This window comes from Neopsephotus bourkii, unplaced genomic scaffold (genome assembly GCF_033783945.1).
Source record: "Neopsephotus bourkii isolate Nb327-2 ecotype Australia unplaced genomic scaffold, CSIRO-AGI_Nbou_v1 NB_1154, whole genome shotgun sequence".
NCBI classification, from domain to species: Eukaryota; Metazoa; Chordata; class Aves; order Psittaciformes; family Psittacidae; genus Neopsephotus; species Neopsephotus bourkii.
The window spans coordinates 1,608,178-1,632,003 of record NW_026901640.1 but is presented as its reverse complement, the minus strand read 5'-3'; the positions used below and the strand labels follow the sequence as shown (position 1 = coordinate 1,632,003).

At 50.4% G+C, this 23,826-nt stretch overlaps 2 protein-coding genes across 4 annotated transcripts in view; one reads left to right on the top strand and one right to left on the bottom strand.

Annotated features, from left to right (window-relative positions):
* The window catches only part of AATF (apoptosis antagonizing transcription factor), a 48,495-nt gene extending 42,373 nt beyond the window's left edge, over window positions 1-6,122 (top strand). The window contains exon 12 of one of the 2 annotated variants that reach the window (XM_061363380.1): window positions 5,835-6,122. In XM_061363380.1, the coding sequence (XP_061219364.1) occupies window positions 5,835-6,000 (166 nt within the window). In that variant the 3' untranslated portion in view covers window positions 6,001-6,122. Of the gene's footprint in view, window positions 1-4,196; window positions 5,188-5,834 lie in introns of those variants that run through there. The other variant, XM_061363378.1, reaches the window with a different exon arrangement.
* A 4,183-nt stretch (window positions 6,123-10,305) lies between these two features.
* Window positions 10,306-23,826, bottom strand: part of ACACA (acetyl-CoA carboxylase alpha) — a 113,400-nt gene continuing 99,879 nt past the window's right edge. For both annotated transcript variants that reach the window (XM_061363376.1, XM_061363375.1), the window contains 6 exons: window positions 23,026-23,203; window positions 22,494-22,606; window positions 15,147-15,301; window positions 14,549-14,719; window positions 12,695-12,831; window positions 10,306-10,668 (listed from right to left, as the gene is read on the bottom strand). In XM_061363376.1, the coding sequence (XP_061219360.1) occupies window positions 10,542-10,668; window positions 12,695-12,831; window positions 14,549-14,719; window positions 15,147-15,301; window positions 22,494-22,606; window positions 23,026-23,203 (881 nt within the window). In that variant the 3' untranslated portion in view covers window positions 10,306-10,541. The remainder of the gene's footprint in view (window positions 10,669-12,694; window positions 12,832-14,548; window positions 14,720-15,146; window positions 15,302-22,493; window positions 22,607-23,025; window positions 23,204-23,826) is intronic.

The window sequence follows — 23,826 nt, the reverse complement described above, 5'->3', positions numbered from 1 at the left end:
AAGTGGACTAGCCCAGCATCAGCTGTTCTCCCCTCCCATGTGCACTTACATGTTTGTTTTCCCTGTTGTATATTTGGTGGAATAGTGCTGCTGCAGATTGGCAAAGGAACTGCTAACAGTTTTAATGATGTATATTTTGATGATTCATAGATTCATCAAATGTGCTGTTGCTATTAATATTCACCCAGGGCCCCCTGGCCCTTGGTGTGTGTGTTTCCTTGCTGTCTGTTGCAAGGAATTTGCCTAAAGGATGTGTGTAGCAGCAGTAGCTGGGATTGGAGGGTGGTGAGGTCCATTGGTCAGTTGTACATCACTGATACTGTCTGAAGTAACTGCTTCTTTCATTTGATTTTTTAAAGTCATGTTGTTGACATGAAATCCATCAGGTTGAATGGTGAGGAGCTGGTTGGCATCCCTGCAGTGCCATGGAGTGATGCTGAGCCAGGCCTTGGCACCTCTTCCCTGCACAGGCAGATCCTTTGTCTGCAGAGCTCACATCAGGGGCTCCCCACAGCCCTGAGCGTTGCTGTGACCATGCCAAGGGCTGTGCAAGTGTTAGAGCTGTGAATGGGAAGGCAGTCGAGCTGCTGGCTTGAGGTTTGCATGGGGAATGCCCTCCCTGGGGTCCACAGCATGGCTGGGGTGCAGGGACATCCCTTCCATCTTCCCACACAACCGAGGTGGAAATAGCACCAAAACCAGGACTGTTTTTACAGTGCAGGGAGCAGAATAAAGCACCTCCCTCACACACACCTTTTGTCTCAGGCTGCTGGTGCATTGAGAAAGGGCTGTGCAAAGTTTCTAGGTGCTGAGTGCCCATGGAGTGAGCCCTGGGGCTGGGAAAAGGGTGAGTACTGGGCACAGTGCTCCCGGAGCATCCAGCCCATGTGCTGTCCTCAGCCCTCGGAGCCAGCTCTGAAGAAATGCATAAATAATGAAGGCAGGGTAGTTACACACACATGTTTTATGGCAAATGGCTGTGTGGTTCCTGATCATTTTTTCCAGAAACAGGTTTTATGATAATACAGTAAAAATATTAAATTAGAAAATGCCTCACTAAGGGTGATAAAACCTTACTACAGTGGAAATAGGTAATTATCCCCTCTGCAGCCTAAATGACAGTTTAAAAGAAATAAAAATGTTAGTGCTCATTACTTGCTTTTGTAGGTTGCAATAAAGGGTAAGTTAAATTTTAATTCAAGGAAGACCCCTGTATCGACCTGCTTCTTCCACACTCTCTACCTGAGGTGTAAGTACTGTTAATTACTCGCATAGGTTACTCCTCAGCACATTGCTAAGACCAGCACCTCTTTGTGCTGAAGTCCCCTTTCCTTTACCCAGAGGTAGCAGGCTTGCAGCAGGGTGGGTTGCTTCAGCTCAAGTCTGGTGTTTAATATATGTGGGTGGAGGAGAGGAATTTTGTATGTTTTAACCAAAATCCAGGTTCATTATGCATAGCCTTAAGGGGGCTGAAAGTATTAAAATCCACACTTACCCTGGTGAATTGAAACAGAGACAAGGTTAAACCTGGAGGATTGATGAGTTTTACTCTCTGCATGGTTAAATCCTGCTGAGGGGAGATGCTGTAAAAGGAAGGTAGCCCAGATGATGAGAAGAAGGGGGGAAAAAAGATTGTGGATTGGGGTATTTCCATTCAGGGTGAAATATTAGTTCTCTTCCAGGGTTTACCTGATTCCCCTCCTTCTCCTGCTCTTTGACTGTGTCTGCCCATGCAATGTTATTACCCAAACAGCTCCACTTGGATTTTGACTTAAATAGATATGACCAGCATCGTGCCCAGGAGGTTGGAGCTGTGGGTTCTGTGAGCTGCAGGGATTCCTGCCCGTGGCTGTGGGTGCATCACCCCTTTGCACCCATGAAACCCAGGGTGTGAATGTCCCATTCAGTCGGTGCTGGCAGCATTTCTCTGCTGGTGAAGATAAATTCTTGCTTGAATTTCTCTCCCTGGGCCCTTCTTGCTTGAAAAATGGCTGTTTATGTAAAATCTGTAGGGTTGGAGCAAATGCTGCAGTGATCCCTGAACTCTTGTACCCAGCAGGAGGCTCTCAGGAACCCAAGAACAAAGACAAAACAGAGGGGACTGGTTCTCCACCAGTGGAAAAGGCCAGGCTGAGCTGCAAAGAAGCATTGCTTTTGGCTTTTGTCAGCTCACAAAGAAAACACCAAAACTCGTTTCTTTGGTTGGTTTCTGTGGGGTTCCCCAGAATGTGCCCATTGTATTTGGACTTCCTTGAATGTGTAAGAGAAGGGGGTATGTAGAGGAATTGCAGGCAGGAGCCCCTCTGTGCAGTGGAGGTGATGTCTGGGAGGAATTCCCCTTGGAATGCTGCAGAATGCCTTTGAGGTGTGCTTGGCAAGCAGTGAGAAGGTTTGAAGCTTGTTATCTGTGAGTGAGGCTTGTGAGCAAAACAAAAGTGGTTTCTGTTGCTCACTGGCACCAGGGTGCAGGGAAGGAGAAGCCTGCATCCTGTGGGAGAGCATCCTCCCAAGTAACAGCACATAGCAGAGGGAGGGGAGCAGGAATGAACGTGGGGTGTTCCCCTGGAAGTGCCCTGCTCAGCTTCTGCATCTCCCTTCTGATCACTGACACAGCCTTAAAGTCACATTGTCCCCATTGCTGCTTGCTGCCTGATTTCTCAGTTGAAACAGCAAAAGTGAGTTGCATTTATCAGTTAATCGTCAGCAGAGATGGAAAATGGGGCAGGTTTGGGTAAGGCGTTCCTCTCACTTTTTTCCTTTCAGGTGTCAGTGCTCACAGCTTTTTGTGCATCAGCTCTGTTTTCTAGAGGTGTTCTGATTTGGCATTTGTGTTAAACTTGCCATAACCCCTATGCACGCTCCCAGTGTAACACAGAAGCTCCAGCTGGGGTTTCACACAAAACACAGCATCAACCATGTTGTCATGTAAGGAGATGGACACGTCCCTCACCACAGCCTTGTTTGCTGAGGGTAGAGCAGTGATTGGTTAATTAGCTGCTAAATGAGAATTAAAGGGAGAGATGTGGCCCTGTGAATGAGAATGGTGGCTTTTCTCAGGGGTCCCTGTGTGTCTGTCCATCCTCCTGCATTGCCGGAGCTGATACCTGGTTCCTTGTCTTCCTGGGATTAATGGCTGGCGTTTTCCTGCCATCAGACCTCAGAAGTTCCCTTTTTCTCGAGGCTGACAGGTAACTTTCTGCACTGGAAGTGTCTGCAGTTTTCAAACCAGTTGCCATCTCTTATTGATCCATGAAGGAGCAAAGCATCAAAGCAGCCCCTAGTGAGGGTGGTCCCTGTTGTAGTCTCCATTGAGCTGAAATCACAGTGTCTGTGTCAGGGCTGGATTTCATCCTTTGAAGCCACATTTTATGAAGCAGTGGAGAAGTCTCTTTCCTGACAGTTTTCCAGCAGCAGCTTTCCCAAGTGCTGGCCCGCAGCGATGCAGCAGTTGGTTACTGCTCTAAAAACCTGGTGATGATCAGTGTGTTCTGACCGAAAAACCCCATCCTCTCTGTAACCATCACTCCACTTGTGTGTGCCTGGCACACCAGGCTGTTGCTTTAGAAAATAAGGCTCTCCCAATGCATTTCCCTTGATTTCCAGATATCTCTTATTTATAAACGTGCTCTCTCCTTTTCCCTCTCTCTCCTTTCAGGCTGCTTCGGTTCTAAAAGTTAAGGGTAAATACAACACCAGCCCACTTTGTTCTTGTAAAAGGGAAGCTTGCTCCTGTTACCCAAATTGCTGCCTAGGTGCTATTAACTGGAGTCTTCTTGCTGGGTTGTTTTCATTGTTTCTCAAGTACCTTCAAGAAAATGTATGAAAACTGAATTCTAGTCCCACGTAGATGTGTGATTGAATCCTCCTCATGGCTCTGTGGGCTCATACAGCCTATTAAAACATGCACTCTTGGTTTCTTACTTGACGAGCCTGTCTGTAAAGGGCAAACAGAGAGAACACCTCATTCCCTGGAGATACGGTACTCAGCCATGCTGAGGTATGTACATACTTGTGCTGTGCGTGTCATTGGTCTTAGGCAAGTTCTCCCCTTTGCCCATGTTTGTTAGTGAAGATTGTTGAATGCATTTTTAATTACTCAAGGCCTTTTCATGTTAAGGAGGGGATGGGTTTGCAGCCTCCTGCTTCCATTTTGACCTTGGAAAGTAACTTGTCCCCCTCCTTCCTCTTCTCCCCAGGACGGAGCTTTATCGTTCGCTCTTTGGGAAGATCTCCAATCCCCAAGAACCGGAGCAGAATTAGCAGGGATTGACCACAGCAGCAGGTTCCTCTCCCTGCACTCGACACTGCCCCATCTCCTGCCATCTCCTTGGTCTGGGCTGCTGCTCGTCTGACCCAGAGCAGGGTCTCTCCAGCTGCTGGTTTGTTGCTGTAAAACCCCACTGAAGGAGCATCCGATGCAGTTTCTGCTGAATCACCCGGGCTCGGAAAGGAGAGCAGGGAGGTTCAGCTTGGCTGAATGCCCTCTCTCTGCCTTGAAAATGAACCCTGCTTCCTCCCAAAGACAGTCCAGTTTTAACTGTTCTCTTTTGACATTCCTGACCTTGATTGTGCAAGCTGGGCACAGCATTCTGCCAGGGGGGGACACACGATTCAGAGCAGAGGGACCACCAGCCCCCCCATGCAATCAGGTCACCCACGTTTGTATTAAATCTGCAGAGATTTTCATTTGGGAGATGGGGGGATTGCTGGAGCATGCTGTTCTGGTCGCTGGCTGCATATCTAGAATGTGTGACTTTAGTTTTCAGCGAGTCAAGAGGATTTAAATGTCATTTACATAATTAACATGGCCTTAAAACAGAGAAAAGGTGCTCTCCCTTGCAGGCAGCCAGAGCTCTCTGTTCACACTGTTTCTCAGTGAGCTCTCACTGCACACAGGGACGTTTGCTGACTGGTGATGAGCACGGCACTGGGGTACATCTGGGGCTGTTTACTGGTGAAGTCCAGCACTGATCCTATGCACTGAATCGTTTCTGCTGATCATGACTCTGAGCCATCCTGTCTTCACCATCACCATCCCCATCACCCGCTGCTGGGGATGCCAGCACGGGTGTAAAACTGGCCGGAGGAGAGGACTCACATGAGGGGCTTGTGGGGTGTTCATGTCCAAAGGGCAGAAGCTGGGAATTCAATCCCTGCAAGGGGAATCTGCCAGCCTGCTGTGATCAATCCGCAGTGGAGGTTATCTTGCGTGAATAATCGCTGCATCCATGTGTGTGTACAAGGGCCGTTGCTGGTGCCCGCGTGAGCTGAGCTTTGTTTTGTGTGTTGTGAGCAACCCAATTAAAATGCATTGTAACCTGGTGATCCAAGCGTGGTCAGGGCAGGAAACCCCAGCAGCACGGGGTCACGTCACCAGCATTGCTTTGCCCATCCCTGGGTGCTGTGGGCTCTGAGGACACCCGGCACACAGCATGGGAGTGTGAAGGCTTGCAGTTGTATTGATGGTTTGGTCACAGTTTCTGATCTCCACGGGAAGGTCGGTTGGATTTCTCCCTGCCCACTGGGCTACGAGATCTCACTTTAGTTGTTCATTGTTGTTAAACAAACATGCATTCTGGTTTGAAATACAGAACAGGTTAGATCACAAGGAAGGAAGCCCAAGCCCCTGCTTCAGGTGAGACCCTGCGCACAGGAGATGATCCCACTTTGTATCTCCTTGTGGGGATTGCTCCCGTCCCTCTGTTCCTGTCTGCTTGAAAAGGGCTGTGCTGCAGCACAGGTTTATCCTTCCTTCCCCTCAGAAGGCTTTCTCTGTCCCAGAGCTGTCTGCAGACCTGATACTAATTAATCATTTTTGCACCTCATCATTCCAGATTGAAGTCTTGGAGTCACCTGCTTCCAGTAAATGCCTTCCTAACACCTCCAGTGATGTATGGGGAGAAAAGAGCCCTCCACAGCAAGAGAGGCCCAGCTCAGCTGCAGAGACTTGCCCGGAACAAGCTGCTGTGTGAAATCACAGAGGGTTCGAATGCTGTTTAACAGCAGAACAGGTACACCTGTGTGTGGGGATGGGTCTGGCCGGGTTCCACCACCCTGCACAAAGCAGATCCTGCAGCTCCATGTGAGGGGCTGCTCACAGAACTATTCCTTTGGGAAAGGGGTTTCTTTTGGGACTTGCTGCTTTAAAGCAGGGCATAAGTGTGGTAACGCTGCTAAACCCAGCTCCTCCAACTGCTGTTCCCAGGAGCTCTGCTGCCTTTCTGCCTGATCTTTAGGGAGCTGCTGGCTCCAGAAGCCATCAGAGCTTTTCTGTTCCCTGGTCCTCACCCCTCTGGATCGCTGCAGGGAGCAGCAGCAGCGTGGGGCAGGCCCCAGCCCTGTGCACAATGGAGCATTTTTCTTGGCTTTAGAAAACAAGTGCGTGCCAAGGTGAGTATTGACTTGGTGTGGAGAACATGCGGCTCATGGATGAATAAATCTCGGTGCTCGCTCGCAGCGGAGCAGGAGCTGCAGCTCGCAGGGAAGTGCATTGATTTCTCCTGTTCTCCCCCCCTGCAGCTCTCTGGTCAGGATTTGCCATGCGGAAACACACTAAATGTCACCGTTGGCTCCTCTCTGCTCCCTTTCTGTTGCTGATGACCTTGTGCACAGCAGAGAGCCCAGCAGCACTGCTCGTCCCTCTGGGAAGGTGCCAGAGTCACAGCTAAAGGAGCATGCAGGGAGCTGTGGGGAGAAATGCCTGGAGGCTCCATGGCTGATCTTCAGGCCACCAGTGCTGGGATAGGGTGAGTAATCCCATGTTCATTGGTGAGCCAGGTGGTTTAGTTCAGGCTGATGCCTGTCAGCGGCCTCCTCTTGGTGCAGTCATCATCCATGGCACATCCTGGCAATGGTTCTGTCCTCTGTCTACCCTCCATCAGTTCCAGCTCCCCAGCAGACACCGGTGTCCGCACCCCTTGAACTGTACCTGCACTGATTTCTCAGCAGCAGCAAAGCTGTGTGGTCTTCCAACATCATTAAAATCTCATGGTTTAATATCCACCATTCTGGAAGGCATCAAGGGGAGTAAATTGGCTGCTTTGAGAGTTGGTGATGGTAGAATGGGTTCACGCTGCTTGCATTGACAGCCCAGGCTTTAAGGGTGTTAAACAGAGAACACCATGGCCCTGCCCTACTCTTGGTTTGCTGTGCTGGCAGGTTGTTGGGGTGCTGCCGGTGCTGTGCCACCCCTGTTTGACTCCTGTGTCCTTTACACTCCTAGCACCAGGGCATTCCATTTTTTACCCTTTTTTCCTATTTGTGAGTGAGAGCTGGCTGTAGTGTTAAAGGGTAATACAAAGACTTTACATCTGATAGCTGCTCGTTCGCATTGTTTGAGGAGATAAGAGTCAAAGCCCTACTAAGCACGCTTTTGAATTCACTTATCAGTGCTTAACCAGCCTTTTCTCCCGCTGTCCCCTGTCACCACCTGGGTAGGGGCTGCATGGGGAGAACCTGGACTGGCAGTGCCCGCTCACGAGTCCTGTTTCATCTGCTGATGGTGCTGTTAAGAGCAGGGCTTTATTCCTGCTGTCAGAGGGGTTGCGTGCTGCAGGAGGAGGTGCAGCAGGAGGAGGTGCAGCCTGTGTAATCCCGGAGCAGCAGCGCATCAGGGAGGCTCCAGAGGTGACGTGCCCGTGCCCATGCCCAGCAGTGGGATGACACTGCTCTGCCCTCCATGGAGGCACAGGTAACCAGGATGATTCCCACCCAGTTTCCCTCATGCTGCCAGTTAACAGCAAGGGAGATGCCTCACACCCCACAGGCTCTTAATTCACGATACAGCTGCTAATTAGTACCTCCACAAACGGCCTTGCCACCTTTGCCAGACACTGCACAGCAGCTACGCAGTGGATCGGGGACTGATGCGTGCGATGGGAGGGACAGAGAAGGGCTGTGTTAATCCTTCCCCCCCCACTCCAACAGCAAAGAATTTCAACTTTCAGACAAACAACTTCATTTACAAGTGTCTCTAATTAGCTGCAGAATTAGTAAAGCCGAGTTTTCCCCCCATAGATCGGCCGGAGCCCCGGGGGAGGCTGGGGAATAGAGAGAATCGCATTTCCAATTATTTTGTTGAATTGCTAATTTAGTTATTGTGCCGGCTGTAATTGTGATGGGTATTGGGTGTGCAATTCAATTTGGTTTAAATATTTGTGGGAAGGCTGAGCAGTAATGGAGCTGACCTATTTCATGGCCCACATTGAGAGAAGAGACTGAAACAAACCCCAGCACCAGAGCCACACTTTGCCTCCGTTTGTATTTTTGATGTCTCTCATCCCTCTTAAGACTGTTGCTGCAACAAAAGGTTTGCATTAAAAGATGATGGCACTTTGATCTTGGGCTTTGGAGAGCTTGCAGCTTTGGTGCTGCTTTTCGTGGCAGTTTAATACGTGGATATTTTAGGCTAAAGAGTTTTTAATGTGTTTCTGGAGTTTGGGGGCTGGCCCCTCGTGTGTCCCTGTCCCCCTGGGTTGAAAAGCAACTGCTGGAGTTGTGCTGGGACGTGTGCCCCCGTTTAACGACACAGGAATGGCTTTAAGGGGGGGAACTGCCAATAGGTGTTTGTGTTACCACCCTCCATCCTGGTGCTTCCTTTCCAGGGGCTCCTGTTGGCCAGGTCCAAGGCCACCATCCCACCCCCTTGGGGACAGTCACTGGGTGTTTGCTCACTGTTCCAGTCGCATATGTTAACGATGACAGTGAATCCATGGAGGAGGCACCGGGCTGGTGGCTGTGGGCTGGAGTGAGCCGGGACAGGGGGGACACTGACACCACAGGCAGCAGAGCTGGAATTCATTCTTTTATTAAAAGAACTTGAGGTAAGTGAAAGACTTCAGCACCAGCAGAACCGCGCGGCCCCAGGGCAGCTCCCCCACCCCTGCCCACCGGTGCCACTGCCAGGGAACAGTGCTGGAGCCCGACCTCAGACCGGCACTGGTGGTACCCAGGGGCTGGGTTTACCCCTGCATGAAGCAGAGCCTCACTCAGTGCCTGTATCTTGGGATGCCCCCGAGCGGTCGACATTCCTGCGTGTCCTGCTGCAGCCCACGCTGGCGTAAGGAAAAGCAGCTTTGGGGGTTGTTTAGGGGGGAGAAAAGGTCTTTTAAATGAAACTGGGGTTCTTGGCTATTAAAGACAAAGCAAGTCTTCAGCTGACAGGGCTCCCGTGGCTGCTGGTCCCTTGGGAGGAGCGTGGTTACCCAGGATTTGGGATGAGCTCCGGCACTGGCTGCATTACACTCCAGAAGGAAAAGGTACAGGTGTGAGGCACTGACACCATTATTGGTTAATCCTCCCATTAACCCACCCTTCCTATTCATCTGTATTAAAAGAGGAATTGTAAAATGTGAACTACCTTTAAGACCATCATTGGTGTAAGCTCTCCAGTGCTAGTTAGACCACATCCATTACAGGGCCTGTGTACTAGGGACTGACTGTGCTTCCAACCAGAATTCCACCTTTTCTGAGCTTTTATTAATGGCAGGAGGCCCATGACAATACAAAAGTGTGGCGATAAGCTGGGGCCTTGCCTGGGTCAGCCTGTGGGGATGGGTGCTTACCTGCCACACACATTCCTGACCTGCTCCAAGAGTGATCATTGGGATTACCAGAAATCATCTCTTACATTCCCATCTTCCCGTGTGCAGGCAGTGATGGAGAAAAATCTCTGCTCAGATGCATTGGACCAAGATTTCCTTGTGTGTTTCTGACCCCACTGCTGTCCCTGGCTCTGGCCTTTCCCCTCCCCTGTGTTCTGCTGCAGTTTCCCACTTACACAAGGGGATGTAAACCCCTCTGAGTAAGCAGGGCAGGAAGAGCAGAGGTGTTTGAGCAGCTGTGTTTTGGTCTCTTACCTCCTCCGAGAAGGGCTTTTCACGCAGTTTGCTGGCCTGCTCTAAAGGAATTGGGCACAAAGGCAAAGCAAGCAGGGAACTGCCCTACGGAATCCTGCCCTGACACCGTGGCCATCCCAGAGCCATCCCTGCAGCCTCCCAGGGCACAGGGACAGCCCTGAAACACTTTCCCCTCCACTCCTCCCAGGTAACAACCAGACACGGAGCTCTGTTCCCCCAGGACACAGGCAGGAGGGCTCTGGGCTCCCACAGCAGAGCCCAGGCTCAGTGATGCGCTCACAGGGTCCCATTGGCACTTGTCAGCAGGGAGGTGCTGCTGCAGGGTGAGCACCCCCTGCTCTGCGGGGCACAGGCCTCACGGTGCCGCAGCACCCTTCATTGCCCGGCTGTGGCGCTGAGCAGCATCGGTCCAGTCTAATAAATAAGGTACAGGTAAGACAGCGGGGCCTGGGTTCCGCAGGCGCTTGCGTTTATCCATCACGTCCCTCAGGTCTGTGGCCGGGGAACACGCTTCCTCTGGTCAGTCTGATTGCAAACAGTACAGATGTCCCCGTGGCAGCGCTCCCTGAGCCTCCCGGCCGCGGTACAGTGGGCGCAGTCAAGCAGACAAAGGGCAGTTCTGAGCTGCTGCTTTTCTCCTGCGCTGTAGCGGGCCGGGCAGGGGCAGTGTGGGAATTGATGCTCTTACGTTGATGAAGGGGAGTCCATTGTGGAAAGGATCCGCACGATCTCGGCGCGCTGCGTGGGTGATATATGCTGGGTCATGTGCACTATGGAATCCATGGCAACCTCCGGATTGGCCTGGACCAGGCTGGAAAGAGACGAGAGTTAAGTGAGGGCAGCCCCGGCACTTGCACCCGAGAGCTGGGAGCACCCACACCCCCACCCTGCCATCGCAGGGCCCCATCTGCAGAGCCACTGGTGGAAATGATGGTGAAAGATGCCCTGAGTCACCAGGCATGGGCCCTGAACCCACCGGAGCATCGCAGCTCTCCCCGGAGCTCTGGGAGCTGCTTTAAAAGGGGCCTTCAGTTTAAGAAATAAACATGACCCAAACCAGACCTGTTTGAATTCAGCCTCGTTTGTCTTGGGAGGGTCACACTGGGTCCGGTGGAGAGAAACTCCTGCAAGGAGGAGCAGATGATGCTCCACTGGTTATGTGGTGTAGTGCTAAAGAGCACTCAATGGGAGCTGGGCTTTAAGACACTGAGCAGAGAGGAAACCAGTGCGAGAGGTCAGGGCTAATAGAAATGAAGGTAAGGAAGGTATGGATATTCCAGCATGTGTGGGCAGCACAGCTCAGAGCTGATCTCTCTTGGCTTTAGGAGAGAATGTACAATATGTATGTGTGTATGTATATACGTGTATATGTATATATGTGTGCATATATTTGTGAGTATACATGTGTATAGATATGTATGTATGTGTGTATGTGTGTAAATATGTTTCTATGTGTAGGTTATATATGCATGTATGTGTGCATGTATGCATATATATGTGTACGTGTATGCAAGTGTGTATGTGTATATATGTGTGGGTGTATGTGTATATGTGTATGCATGTGTGTACGTATGTGTTTATGTGTATGTATGTATGTGTATATGTGTGTAAACAGGTAGTTTATATGTTCATGTGTAGGTGTATATATGTGTATATATATGTGCGTATGGGTATATATGTAGGTATGTTTATATGTGCATGTGTATATATGTATATCTGTGTACGTGTGTGTATGCATGTGTGTATGTATATATGTGTATGTATGTGTGTATATGTATGTATGCATATATATGTGTGTATGTGTATATGTGTGTGTATGTATATGTGTGTATGTGTATGTATGTATAGATGTGTGTGTACGTATATGTGTGTGTATGTATGTAGGCATATATGTGTAGGTATATGTGTGTGTGTATATGTGTGTGTATGTATACGTGTGTGTATGTATATATGTGTGCGTATGCATGCATGTATGTATGTATATATGTGTGTGTACGTATACATGTGTGTATGTATATGTGTGTGTATGTGGATGTATGTGTATATATGTGTATGTGCGTGTATGTGTGTATGCATGTATGTGTGTATGTATATATGTGTGTGTATGTATACGTGTGTGTATGTATGTGTGTGTATGTATGCATATATATGTGTGTATGTGCGTGTATTTATGCGTGTGTATGTGTGTATGTATATATATGTGTGTGTACGTATATGTGTATGTATGTATGCATATATATGTGTGTATGTGGATGTATGTGTATATATGTGCGTGTATTTATGCGTGTGTATGTATGCATGTGTGTGTATGTATGTATATATGTATATATGTGTGTATGTGGATGTATGTGTATATATGTGTGTGTATGTGCGTGTGTGTATGTATGCATGTATGTGTATGTGTGTGTACATATATGTGTGTGTATGTATATATGTGTATGTATGTATGCATATATATGTGTGTATGTGGATGTATGTGTATATGTGTGTGTATGTATATGTGTATGTGTGTGTATGTATGCATATATGTGTGTGTATGCATATATGTGTATGTATATGTGTGTGTATATATGTGTATGTATGTATGCATATATATGTGTGTATGTGTATGTGTGTATATATGTATATGTGTGTGTATATCTATATATAAGGCCTGCTGACATAGTTTTCTATTACCTGTCTCTAATGGAGTGGCTGTGCCCTGGCTGTGCCCCAGGAAAGGGCAGGGATGGCCCCAGAGGCTCGGATCCCTCCTGTGCCGGTGCACGATGCTGCTCCCAGCAGGAGCCCCGGCAGAGGCCGAGCTCTGTGACCCGGGCCGCGTGCGGGCGCCTCACCTGCGGATCTGTTTGAGGATGTAATCCCTCGAGATGTATTTGATGTTTTCTCCCACCACGGAGCGAACTCCCTCCTCCTCCGTCAGCTGCTTCTCCAGCCACTCCACCAGGTCCTTGTTGCTGTCCCACAGGTAGCCCTGTGAACACACACATCACCCCGTGTCCTGTGCTGCGCTCCCAGTGCACCCTCCCCAGCTCACAGTCAGCCGCAGCCGAGGGGGGGTTCTCCACATCCCAAGAAGCCTTGGTGCCAACCCCCCCTTTTCTCCTTTGCAAGATCATTTCACCTGGTACTTGCCCGGTAGTTGCCTACATAATAACTCAGGAGTGTGTGAGACTCCTAATAGCCTGCTCGCTCCTCTCTGCTCCTCTCATTTTCTTTACAAATCATTTAAGAATCGTTTTGTTAATGGTTTCCGGAAAAGCAAGTACCACCATTAGCACTCATTCATATTTATGTCATTTTATTTGGGTAATTAAACACAAAGCTCCTCATTTAAAGGTGCACTATCCTTCTCTGTTATCACTAACCAAGTCAAAGTCAGAATGACAATGAGCTCGGTGCACTGCACCGTGGGGTGAGCAGGCACCCTCCTGGCACAGCACAGGGCAGACCCCAGCAGCTCCAACAGGGAACCTTGGACACTTGGGATGCTCACGGCTGTGCCTGTGGCCTGACTGGGAGCAGAGTGATCTGGGGCTGGGGGGGGGGGGGGGAGGGGCAGCATCTTTCCCATCCTGCTGAGCTATGGCCCATGTCCTTAAACCCCAGAGAGGAGCACAAAGGCAGCACTCGCCCATCCTCAGTGCTCATCCCTTGTTATACACTGAATTACCTGTTCCAAACACCAAGGAATTGTTTTCCCCTTCCCTGGGCTGCTCCAAAGCCGTGTTCCTCCGAATGATGATGGAGACGGTGCTGCACCCTCCGCTTAGAGTTGCCATGAGCAGCCCAAGCCCTACCCAACACTGATAAGAAACCTCCAGCATCGTGTCTATGACTGGCCGCAGTGATGTCACCTCAGCCTCAGGATTTTGCTTATTTCATTGTTTTCCCTTATTACTCATTTAAACTCCAGGTTTTGCTCCTTGCCTCCGCCCCCAGACAGGCCACAAACGCTCCCTGCATACAAAGTGAGGCCCGTGGAGCTGCCTTCACAGTTGCAGACCTGTGCAAAGCTCGATTTACCCAAGAATCCCAAAGCTTTTAGTTCAGGAGAATATTTAATACTCTTATTAATCATTTTTAATCCGTTTGCTTTTAATTAAGAAACAGCATGATGCTTTCCTATCAACATATGCCAGGGAGCAGATTAATTGTGGCTTAAGATAACTCTCCTTGATTGGTGTAATGTATTAGCTAACGCGATGCCCGCTTCTAAAGGCGCTCAGACACTACCTTGGAAAGCCGCTGCCCCCCAGGGACGCCCCCCCGGAGCCCCTCAGTGTTTGTGACTTCCAAAATAGAATCACATCAAATCGAATCAACCACGAGCTCCCTCTGACAGCACCAACCCCAGGCAGCGCCCGGGACCGCTCCGTTAAAGGACTCCCGGCCCCAGCGCTGCAATTGATGGCACCAAGGGGAGCCCAGATCCATGTCCCAGCCTCTGGCGGCTCTGCACGGTGTTAACAGCACTGCAGGACCCAGGAGAAGAGCCAAGGCTCCCCTGGGCTAAGTGAGATGTGGCAATGGTGAAGGAGCACCAGGCCCCTGAGATCTGACCCCATCAACCCCACGTTCCTGGCCCACCACAAGTGCTTGTGGATATGAAAAGTAAAACCCAGGCATCAAACCCAAACTCCACCTACCCAAGGGAGACCCAACCCCTTGGTGAGAGCTTTCCCACTTACCTTCACTGTGCCTTCAACTTCCACAAACCACCGCCTCAGCATGGCCTGGATCTGCCCGTCGGTCAGCTCGGGATTGGCATCGTGGATCTTCTTTTTGACCACATCTTCCAGAAGAAGGCGTCTCAATCTCCAGTAGAAGAAGGTTCGGGAGGTTTTCCAGTCTAGAATATCCTGCCCAAGGGGAGAAGGAGACAGGAGTGAGGGACGGCACTTACATGGAGAAGTACATATCCCTTATTCCCACTGGCAGAAGAGGCTTGCACAAGAGAAATACAAACACTCCCGTGTCTGAGCATTGAAGATTCCACCCATCGTCCCATTCAGGCCCAGAAAACGGGGGGTTTCAAATGGACACGGGGCAGGTAGAGGTGCACAACACACTGGTGTCCTGGGAGCAGGACACAGCTGGTGGGTGCAGAGGGTTTGCTCCTGTGGGAAGAGGCACTGGGGCTTGGTGATGGGTTCATGGGCTTGGTGATGGGTTCATGGGCTTGGTGATGGGTTCATGGGCTTGGTGATGGGTTCATGGGCTTGGTGATGGGTTCCTCTGCATGCACAAGACTCCATTCCTCCCGCATCAAACCCCCGTGGCACTCACCGTTATGACCCCCTTCTCCTGCATGCGGCCCGGCGTGTCGTGCAGGTCAGCAAACTGCATGGCTACCTGGTGGTAGATGGGAATCAGGAATTCCTCCCGCTCCTTCAGCTTCGTCTCCAGCTCTTTGCGGTCCGTGGGGCTCAGCTCAGGGGTACCTGCAACCAGGCACAGCCACATGTGAGAGCCAGGGCAAAGCAGAGGGAGCACGGGGGGAAAGGCCACCAGTGCTGCAGAGCCCTGAGAACGGGAGTTTCCTCCATAGGGATGAAGCCCAGACTGCATCTGGCCGGGACAAACACCAACCATCAGCTCCCAGCAAGGCCAAGTAGAGTCTTGAGCCACGTGTGAGGGGTCCAGCCTGGGTTTCCTGCCACCAGTACTTAGGCAAGAGCTTCAAAGGAGAGCTCACCGTGGGAACTCTTCCATTTAAATGCCAGTGAGCTGAGCCATCAAATAAGTGACATTTACTGGGCTTCCTCCTGCAAACGATACTGGCCCAAGGCGCAGTTCCTTTAGCAGGGAACAGGGACAGTGTAAAAGCACCTGCACAGTTCCAGGTTCTCCTGCAGGCTGGTTCCATCAGCATCCCTGCCTCAGCAAGCACGGACACACTGAGCCTCAGCACGAGCAGGTCCTGACACAGGGCTTGGGCTCAGTGCAGGCCCTGCTCCTTTCTACACCACTTGTATCAAGCCATTTCCTTCCAGAGCTCCTCTTCCAAGCAGAGGGGCTCGAACACACCCGCACATCCCCGAGCCACCGGCCAGACCCAACCCTTTCTAAGGCATTATCTATGTGCCTCCAACAGAAATGCTGCCCAACGATACCACTGCAAGGAAGGTTTGAATTCAGAGCAGCTGCTCCTGTAACCCTCACCATAGAGAACTCTGTGTCTATCCCTGCTGCACTCGGGCTCCTCCGCTCCCTGGTTGAAACGGGCGCACCTCAGCCCATGGGCAGGCCCGGGGATGATTGAGGTGAGATTAACAAATATGTCAATGTCTATTTTCTGCTTAATTTAAAAGCAGCATCTATAAAGATTTCTGACTTCTGAACCCTGTTCTCCTGCAAGCAAGGAGGTAACAATGAGGAGGGGGGGATAAAGAGTGATTATCCCATCATCGATCGTTTGTCAGGAGCATTTCTTATTCACTGGGCTATTGTACAAAGCTAAGCTCCCGATCAATCCCGTAAGCCCCCTGTACAATTAAATATCTTGGAATGGGTTTCTTTCTTCCCCAGTCGGATCCGGGGGCCTCGGGCTCTGTCAGGGAGCTGGGGCTTTCTTCAGTTATTTGGTGGCGAAAGGAAGTCTCCTTCCACAAATCTCACCTGGCGCAGGGAGGGAGCTAAGATACGGGATGGCTCTGGGATGGCTCTGCTCTAAAGGTACTTGACAGTTAATGAAACTGGGGAAGCTTAAATCATAGCAATGCTACCGAGCTCCGGGAACGGCCTGGCTGCTGATCAATAGGGAAACAGAAGCAGCAGCTCTGTGCGAGGGGCAGCCGCGGCGATGCAGGGCAGGAGGCTGCAGAGACAGGGTGCATTCAGAGGCAGGCAGGGCAGGGGTGACCTTCCCAGGCTGGCAGCAGCACCAGGCACTCTAACTGCCATAGAACATCACATTTGTCTCTGGCTGCAGTTTGGCTCCGAGGGCGCTGGGGTCTGTTACATGGTGCTGGTACGGTCCCTGCTCTGGCAGGAGCAGGAGAGGCCACGTAAATGTCTTAATTCTGCTCTCAGCACCTCTAAAGCCTCCCCACAGCGGTGAGGGCACCAAAACCTCTCCATTCTGCAGGGTCTTCGCCTTCTTCTTTCCTGATCAGCAGCAAAACTGCCTTAAACAAGTGGAAGAAGTGCCCTGGGAAGCACTAACACCGGGGTACCAACAGGTCAGAGTCAATTCTGAGGGCAAAAGCAGTGGCCAGGGCCTCGCCAACCCCTGCTGCACAAACAGACCCAGTTGAACCAACAAAACCCACTTTCAAACCACACATAAGGAGTATTTAACCCAGAATGTTCCCAAATGCTCCCTGGGGGAAGCTGCAGCTCCTGCCTGCCCATCTCCCCCACTGTCCCCTCCTTGGCCTATGTCTGTCTCCCCATGGGGTGATTCCAGCTCCCCATCCTTGCCTTTGGGGGTTACAAACTCCTCCTAGTGCAGAGCCGAGCTGCAGGCAGGGCACAGGGACCTGCACACACACTGTGCAGCCTCTGATGGTGGGGAGGTTCCAGGGGAGCTGCCCTCCTCTCGCAGACAAAGGCAAGAAATCCCCTCCGATGCTCAATATCCATTTACTCTCCTCTCCAAAAGTTAAGGGAAGCATCACAGCAGGAAAGCAACGTCTGAACTGGTTTGATTTGTGCCCCATTGAAGAGAAAGGGCTCTGAGCATCCTCTGTATGTGCACGGGGCAGAGGGAGCCACCAGCAGCATGGGGCCGGCACTGAGCCTGCTGCAGTGCAGGGCAATGGGTGCTGGCGTAAGGCTCCTGCAGGTGGGAAAGGCTGGGCAGCACCGAGAGTCACGGCTCCCATAACATTTAGTAGCAAAATGGTTTTCTTAAATACAACCAGTTTAAGAGGTCAGACAGAATGACTTCCAGAAACGTTGCTGTAGGTTCCCTCTGACTGCAGAGAGCCAGGAGGCTCCAGAGTCAATGTGATGGTTTGTGGTGCCCAAGATGGTAAAATGTGGGATTTCCTCCCTTGCCCTCAGCTCACAGCCTCAGCCAAGCATTTACCTCTCCATTTTCTTGCCTTTTCCTTAAACATTCACTCAAAGACCTGTGCAAAACCCAGCATCGAGGCCTCTGACCCAAGTGATCTGAGGAGATGGATCATCAGTAGCTGCGTCTTTCCAGACTTAGAATCAGGGAATGGTTTGTGATGGAAGGGACCTTAAAGCTCATCCAGCCCCAACCCCTGCCATGGGCAGGGACCCGTTCCACTGGAGCAGCTTGCTCCAAGCCCCTGTGTCCAACCTGGCCTTGAGCACTGCCAGGGATGGGCATCACCTGCAACTACAACTCCCCCACCCCGAATCCCACCCTCTCCCCCTCCTCTGCCTTTAACAAAGCTCTTGCCAGGCAAAAATCCAGCCAAGGCAGCAAGAAAGGCACCAGAGTGGGGGCTGCCCAGGGACACATCGGCCACCGCAGCCCTGGGGCTGCTGCAAGGGGAGGAGGAAGGTCACCGAGAGCCCCTCCTGCCCCTGCACAGAGCGGCAGCTCCGGATTGCTGCTTGTTTCTTTAAATGAGGCTGCTTGTAATTGCTTCACTAAATATTCAGCAGGATTTATGTTAGAAAGGTGCAATAGGAAACAGCAGCGAAGGTCACACATGCCCATGACATGAGCTTGAAATATCCTTGTACGACTGCACCGTGGGATGTTCTGCCCTGCTCCTTTCCACCTCTGTGCTCCTGAGAGCTCACACTGGATCACAGCAAAGGGGCAGGGATGAGCGCCAAAACATCCCTACTAGGGGAGGAATCCAAAACGCCAGTGACAGGAGGGAGCTGACAGAAAGCAGCGCCTGCTCTCCTAGGCTCATGATGGGGAATTAACAACAATTTAACTGCAGCAGCACTTGCATACAGAAGCAGTTACTGGGAATCAGCATCTATGAAAAGACAAAGTCACACCCGCGCCGGTCCAAGCCGCGGTGAGCGATGGAACCGCAGCAGCAGCATCCTTCTTGCTCCTTGCTCAAGAGGACAACCAGCATTTTGATTAATTACAACACTGAACAAACCAACACCCCCAAACCCAGAACTCCTGGGCTCGAGAGACACAGTTTAACTTTCCATGCTAAAGCCTGGGAGGAGGCAGGATGGGATGGAAGACCTCAGGCACGCATGAAACAAGGCTGGCCCCAGGTCACCAGCAGAGTCCTTGCCCTGTGGTTCAGTCAGATCATAGGATCAGCCAGAGGATATTCCCCCTATTACAACATATATCGGGGTGATGAACAGCCACTTCCCTTTACTATGAGATAAATACCCAATAGGAGGAATATAGAAATGTAAAATCCAACCCTGCTCTAACCAGAGCTGTTTTGCCATTCTTTTCCTTCCTATTCCCCCCATTTTTGGCACGCATTCCACTGTGCCATGCCCAGAATCCCCATGACAAAGCTGATTTTCATTCTGCTCCCACATGTTTCACTCCAATTGTAATAAATAAATAAAACCAAATCTCTGTATTCCTAAGCACAGCCTGAAGCCTTTCTAGGCGATTTCTAGGCAAGCACTGCTCCCCCTGCACATGGACTCGCACATGGAGCCGTGCTCGTGGGCAGGAGCAGGGCTCTCCTTCCTTGCCTTGCCCTCTGCTCCTCGCCGTTTGCTGGTTTGTAAGAGCACAGCTCCTGAGTGACACTTTAATAAAACATGGGGCTAATAAAACATCGCAGCGACCGCGCTGGAGAATTGATAATGAACAGATTTATGTCAAATTATTCAATATCTGCCAGCCTTCCCTGCTCTCACCCTCCTCAAGTGCAAGTCCAGCCCCAGCATCTCCAGATGCCTGCAATGAGACCACTGTCGCCCCCATCTCCCCACTGCTCTGCACGATGTAGAGCATCTCCCTCTCCCCTGCTCTTCAGCAGCTCCAGGGAGGGATGACAGCCACTCAGGGGTTAAAGAGAGGCAGTGAACCCCCAGCTAATGAGTAAGAATTCAGCAGGCAGTGTAAGATAAATGGAGCTTTCTGTGCTTCTGCTGGAGTCAGCATGAACTGCGGCCCTGCGGCTTGTTTGTGGCAAATGGAGTGCGCGAAATATCAAAGGGCAGTGATCCAGAAGAAGACCGACTTTGACAAATTTTAAATTGGCCAGAAAGAAAACCAGAAAAAAAAAATAAAATATAAAATTATGCAATTCCCTGTGTCCTGCAAGCCCAGTTCCTGCTATGGCACCGAATTAGTGGCAAAACAACTGCAATGATCACCCGATGTTGGGAGCAATTACGATCCATCTAAGTGAGATGCTTATCAGTGACTGAAGCTTTTAGAGCTCTGGGTATGTACAGTTGTAAGTGACTTGCTCTGGTGTTGCAGTCATTTTAATTAAAGTCTATGGAGTTTGCTGGGAGTAATTACCCTGTAGAGGAAGAGGGGGGGGGAAAACTCCCTGAGCAGGCTCCTTCCTCCTCACACAGCGCTGGGTTGGATTTGTGGGGCTGGATTGGAGACCGGTGGCAGAAAAGCATCTCCCCTCTTTCTCCCTGTGCTCTTTTCCAGTGATGCTGGTGCAGGTCCCACTGGTGTGACTCAAGGGTGCTCTGCAGGTGTCCTGCACCCACCCTGGGTGACAGACCCCATGGAGGGGTAACCCAACAGTGAATTAGTGCGTGGCTCTGTTCCCCCCTTCCTCTACCGCTCCAGCATTTGAACACCATCAGCACTCTTTGTGTCCACAGCCAGCGACTGCTCCTGGGAAAGGACTCACGGGGCAGTCCCTGCACACAAGACACTGTTTTGATGCAGAGGCAATAGGATGGTTTGTGCTTTTTATGGTGGGAGAAGGTAAATACTCTCAGCAGCAGTGCTCCCGCTGTAGTGCCATTTATCTGCATGGACCGGAGCTGACTGCTCAGCACATTGCCTGCTCTAACCACACATCTGATTTCTCCTTCCCTTGGAGCCATGACCACCAGAGGCAGCTCCCCTGTGTTGGGCACGGAGGTGTAGCTGAGTCCTGACTGTGCATGGAACTCCACTTTAAACAGCCCTGACACTGCAAAGCATGAAGCACCTTGGGAAAGCAATTGCTGGGACCCTGTGCTGGGTCTCAGCAATGTGGTGTGCTCACACTATCTGTTTAACGTAGGCCAAAAGTGAGGTTTGGTGAAATGAAATCTCCTTGCTGCAACTGCAAACATTAAACCTGGGTTTTCATTCCAACAGACACAAGCAGGTGGAACACCACATCCATCCTGTTGGGTACCTGCATCCTCTATGTCACGCAGTAACACACAGCGTACACAAGCAAGACCTGAACTCAGATAAAACTGCTGCCTTGTGCTGGCCTGCAAGCTCCTGCTAACCCTGCTTCCTGCCTGGAAAGCAATTGGCACAGGGAGAGAAAACAAAGGTGTCAAACACCACCATTAAAAAAAGAGAGGAGAATGTCATTGATGCTATCAAAGACCTCAGTAAGAGCCTGGTGTTCAGCAAACAGCCTCATTCCCAACACTCCCCACACCCCTCACAATTACTGTTCTCTTCCCAAGGCATATCAGAATGGTTGTTTGCTGTATAAGTTGTTGCACTGCCATAAATTAAAAAAAGCCCAATAATAAAATGTAACTGCAGCAATAGCCACGATTTATCAGTCATTTGCAGAACAGTTTTCCTCCTGAAGGATCCCAAAAGGCTTTATAAATTCAAACCATACCCACATAGCAGGCTTCTTCCACTGCTGAAATGGAGTCAATTTTGGAGGTAAAAAGAGGCTCTGCAAGATTATGCTCTTATAGTAAGAGCTAGTAAAGAACTATTTAAAGAGTCTATTCCCCTGAGAGAGCACATATCTGATATTAAGTGCATTTTGCTGAACACTCTCTGTTTGGGGCTGTTGGGTATATACCAGGTGCTGGGATCATTTGGAGCAGAGCACAGTGATCCCACACAGGCAGCAATGCATCAGTCACTGAGCACTGCACATCACCCGGGTGTTACTGAGGAGGGGAAGAGCATGTTTTATTCTCTTGCAACTCAAGAGCAGACAGACATCATCACTCGAAACCACCTCAGACACACAGTGATAGTGCCGCAGCCCAAAATGTCTTTGGCTGGGTTCTTAGTTATGCCAAATGCAACAGCACCACAATAAAACATTAGTGTGTGGCAGGGGGTTGGAAGGAAATGAGCTTTAAGGTCCCTTCCAACACAAAATAGTCTGTGATTCAATATTCTGTGAAATGAGACCAGCGGAAAGGTTGGCCCACGAGCTTTTAGTGAGCTGAGCAATTGCTCAGATAGAAACTAAACTTGAGCATCTGTAGTAAGGGTCTGTTGTAAGACCCATTCCATTAAAAAATGGAATCAGTTCAACAAGACACTACGTTACACACAGCCTCAGCATCCTAAACACATGGAACCAGAGAATGGTTTGGGTTGGAAGGACCTTAAAGTTCATCCAGCTCCAACCCCTGCCATGGGCAGGGACACCTCCCACTTGCTCCAAGCCCCTGTGTCCAACCTGGCCTTGAGCACTGCCAGGGATGGGGCAGCCACAGCTTCTCTGGGCACCCTGTGCCAGCGCCTCAGCACCCTCACAGGGAAGAGCTTCTGCCTAAGAGCTCAGCTCAGTCTCCCCTGGGGCAGCACGGACGTACCCAGCCGCTCTGCCAGGCGGATGTAGACGGGGTCCACTCGCCTCATCGTCTTCACCAGATCCTTCCTCCGGAACTTGATCTCTACCGTCCCCTCGGGCTCCAGGATCCCTCCTCTGATCAGCGAGGGGAAAAGAGAAAAGAAAGGCACTTTGAGGTCATCAGACAAGGGGAAACACACAATGGAACGGTTCAATGTTGGCTAGAAAGTGTGCAAGAAAAGATGAGAAGAGGGGAGGGAGACAAAACAAAGAGAAAGAGAGAACAAGAAGAATCTTAGCTATTATTCACCCAATGCACCAAACACACAGGAGGACACAGAAGCATGCCTACTCAACAAGCAGTGCTCTCTGGCAGTCTCATTTCAGACCACAGGTCTCTGTCTCACTTCTTTTGAACAGAGAAGGGCAGAGGTTACCACTGGAAAGTGGTCAGGTCCTTCTAGTAATGAACTGCCACATTCTTAATGCAGAGCTCCTCACCCAGCCAGGGGGTGATGCTGCAAGGCAGGGGGTGCTGGAGGGAGCTGCCATACCTGCTCTCCCGGTCCGCATACATCTCCATGTGGCGGGGGTTGATGGTGGGGTCGATGACAGCCCAGGAGCCTCCCCTCAGCTCTGCTTGAGGTGGGATGTAAATCAGCACAGGCTGGCGGTACTCCCTGAGGCCGTCCACGATGTAGGCACCAAACTTGAGCACTTGGTCATACATATCTGCAGAAGGACGACACGGAGTTTGGAGTCAGAGTGTGTCAGTGCTCCAGCCCTGCCACGCTGCTCAAACCAGGAAAGAAACAGTTATCGAGCTCTTCTATCCACCTCCTGCTACAACACTGCAGGATCCAGGTGTCCTTACTGAACCTGGCCAAGACTTACTACCTTCATGTAGTGTACCCAGCACATTTTGTGGCAGCAGGCCTTTTACATAGCTTTATACAAATGAAGTGTGTGGGGAGGGCTGTGATTCCTCTCTTCTTGCATTAGAACTTGTTTAAGGCATTTTGCTCCAGCTTAATAAGAACAACTCCTGTGTGTAAAGACAGTGCACTGAAAATACCAGCCCCAGAGGTGATTTAAATAAAAGAGAAAAAAAGGAAGGCAAAGAATTTGTATGGGATGATATAGTTTGTAATGGATATAGTTTGTAATGGAAACAGGCACCCCTGAATATATACATTTGTTGCATATAATTATATAGAGAATATCAAATCAAATATACAAGAAATGAAATATACTTATTAGGACGATCTAGTCCATCTCTTTGCTCACAAAGGACCGTATCCTACCTTTTTTTCCCAGTGCTTTTTAAAGCTTTCATTTAGAAATCCCAAACACTA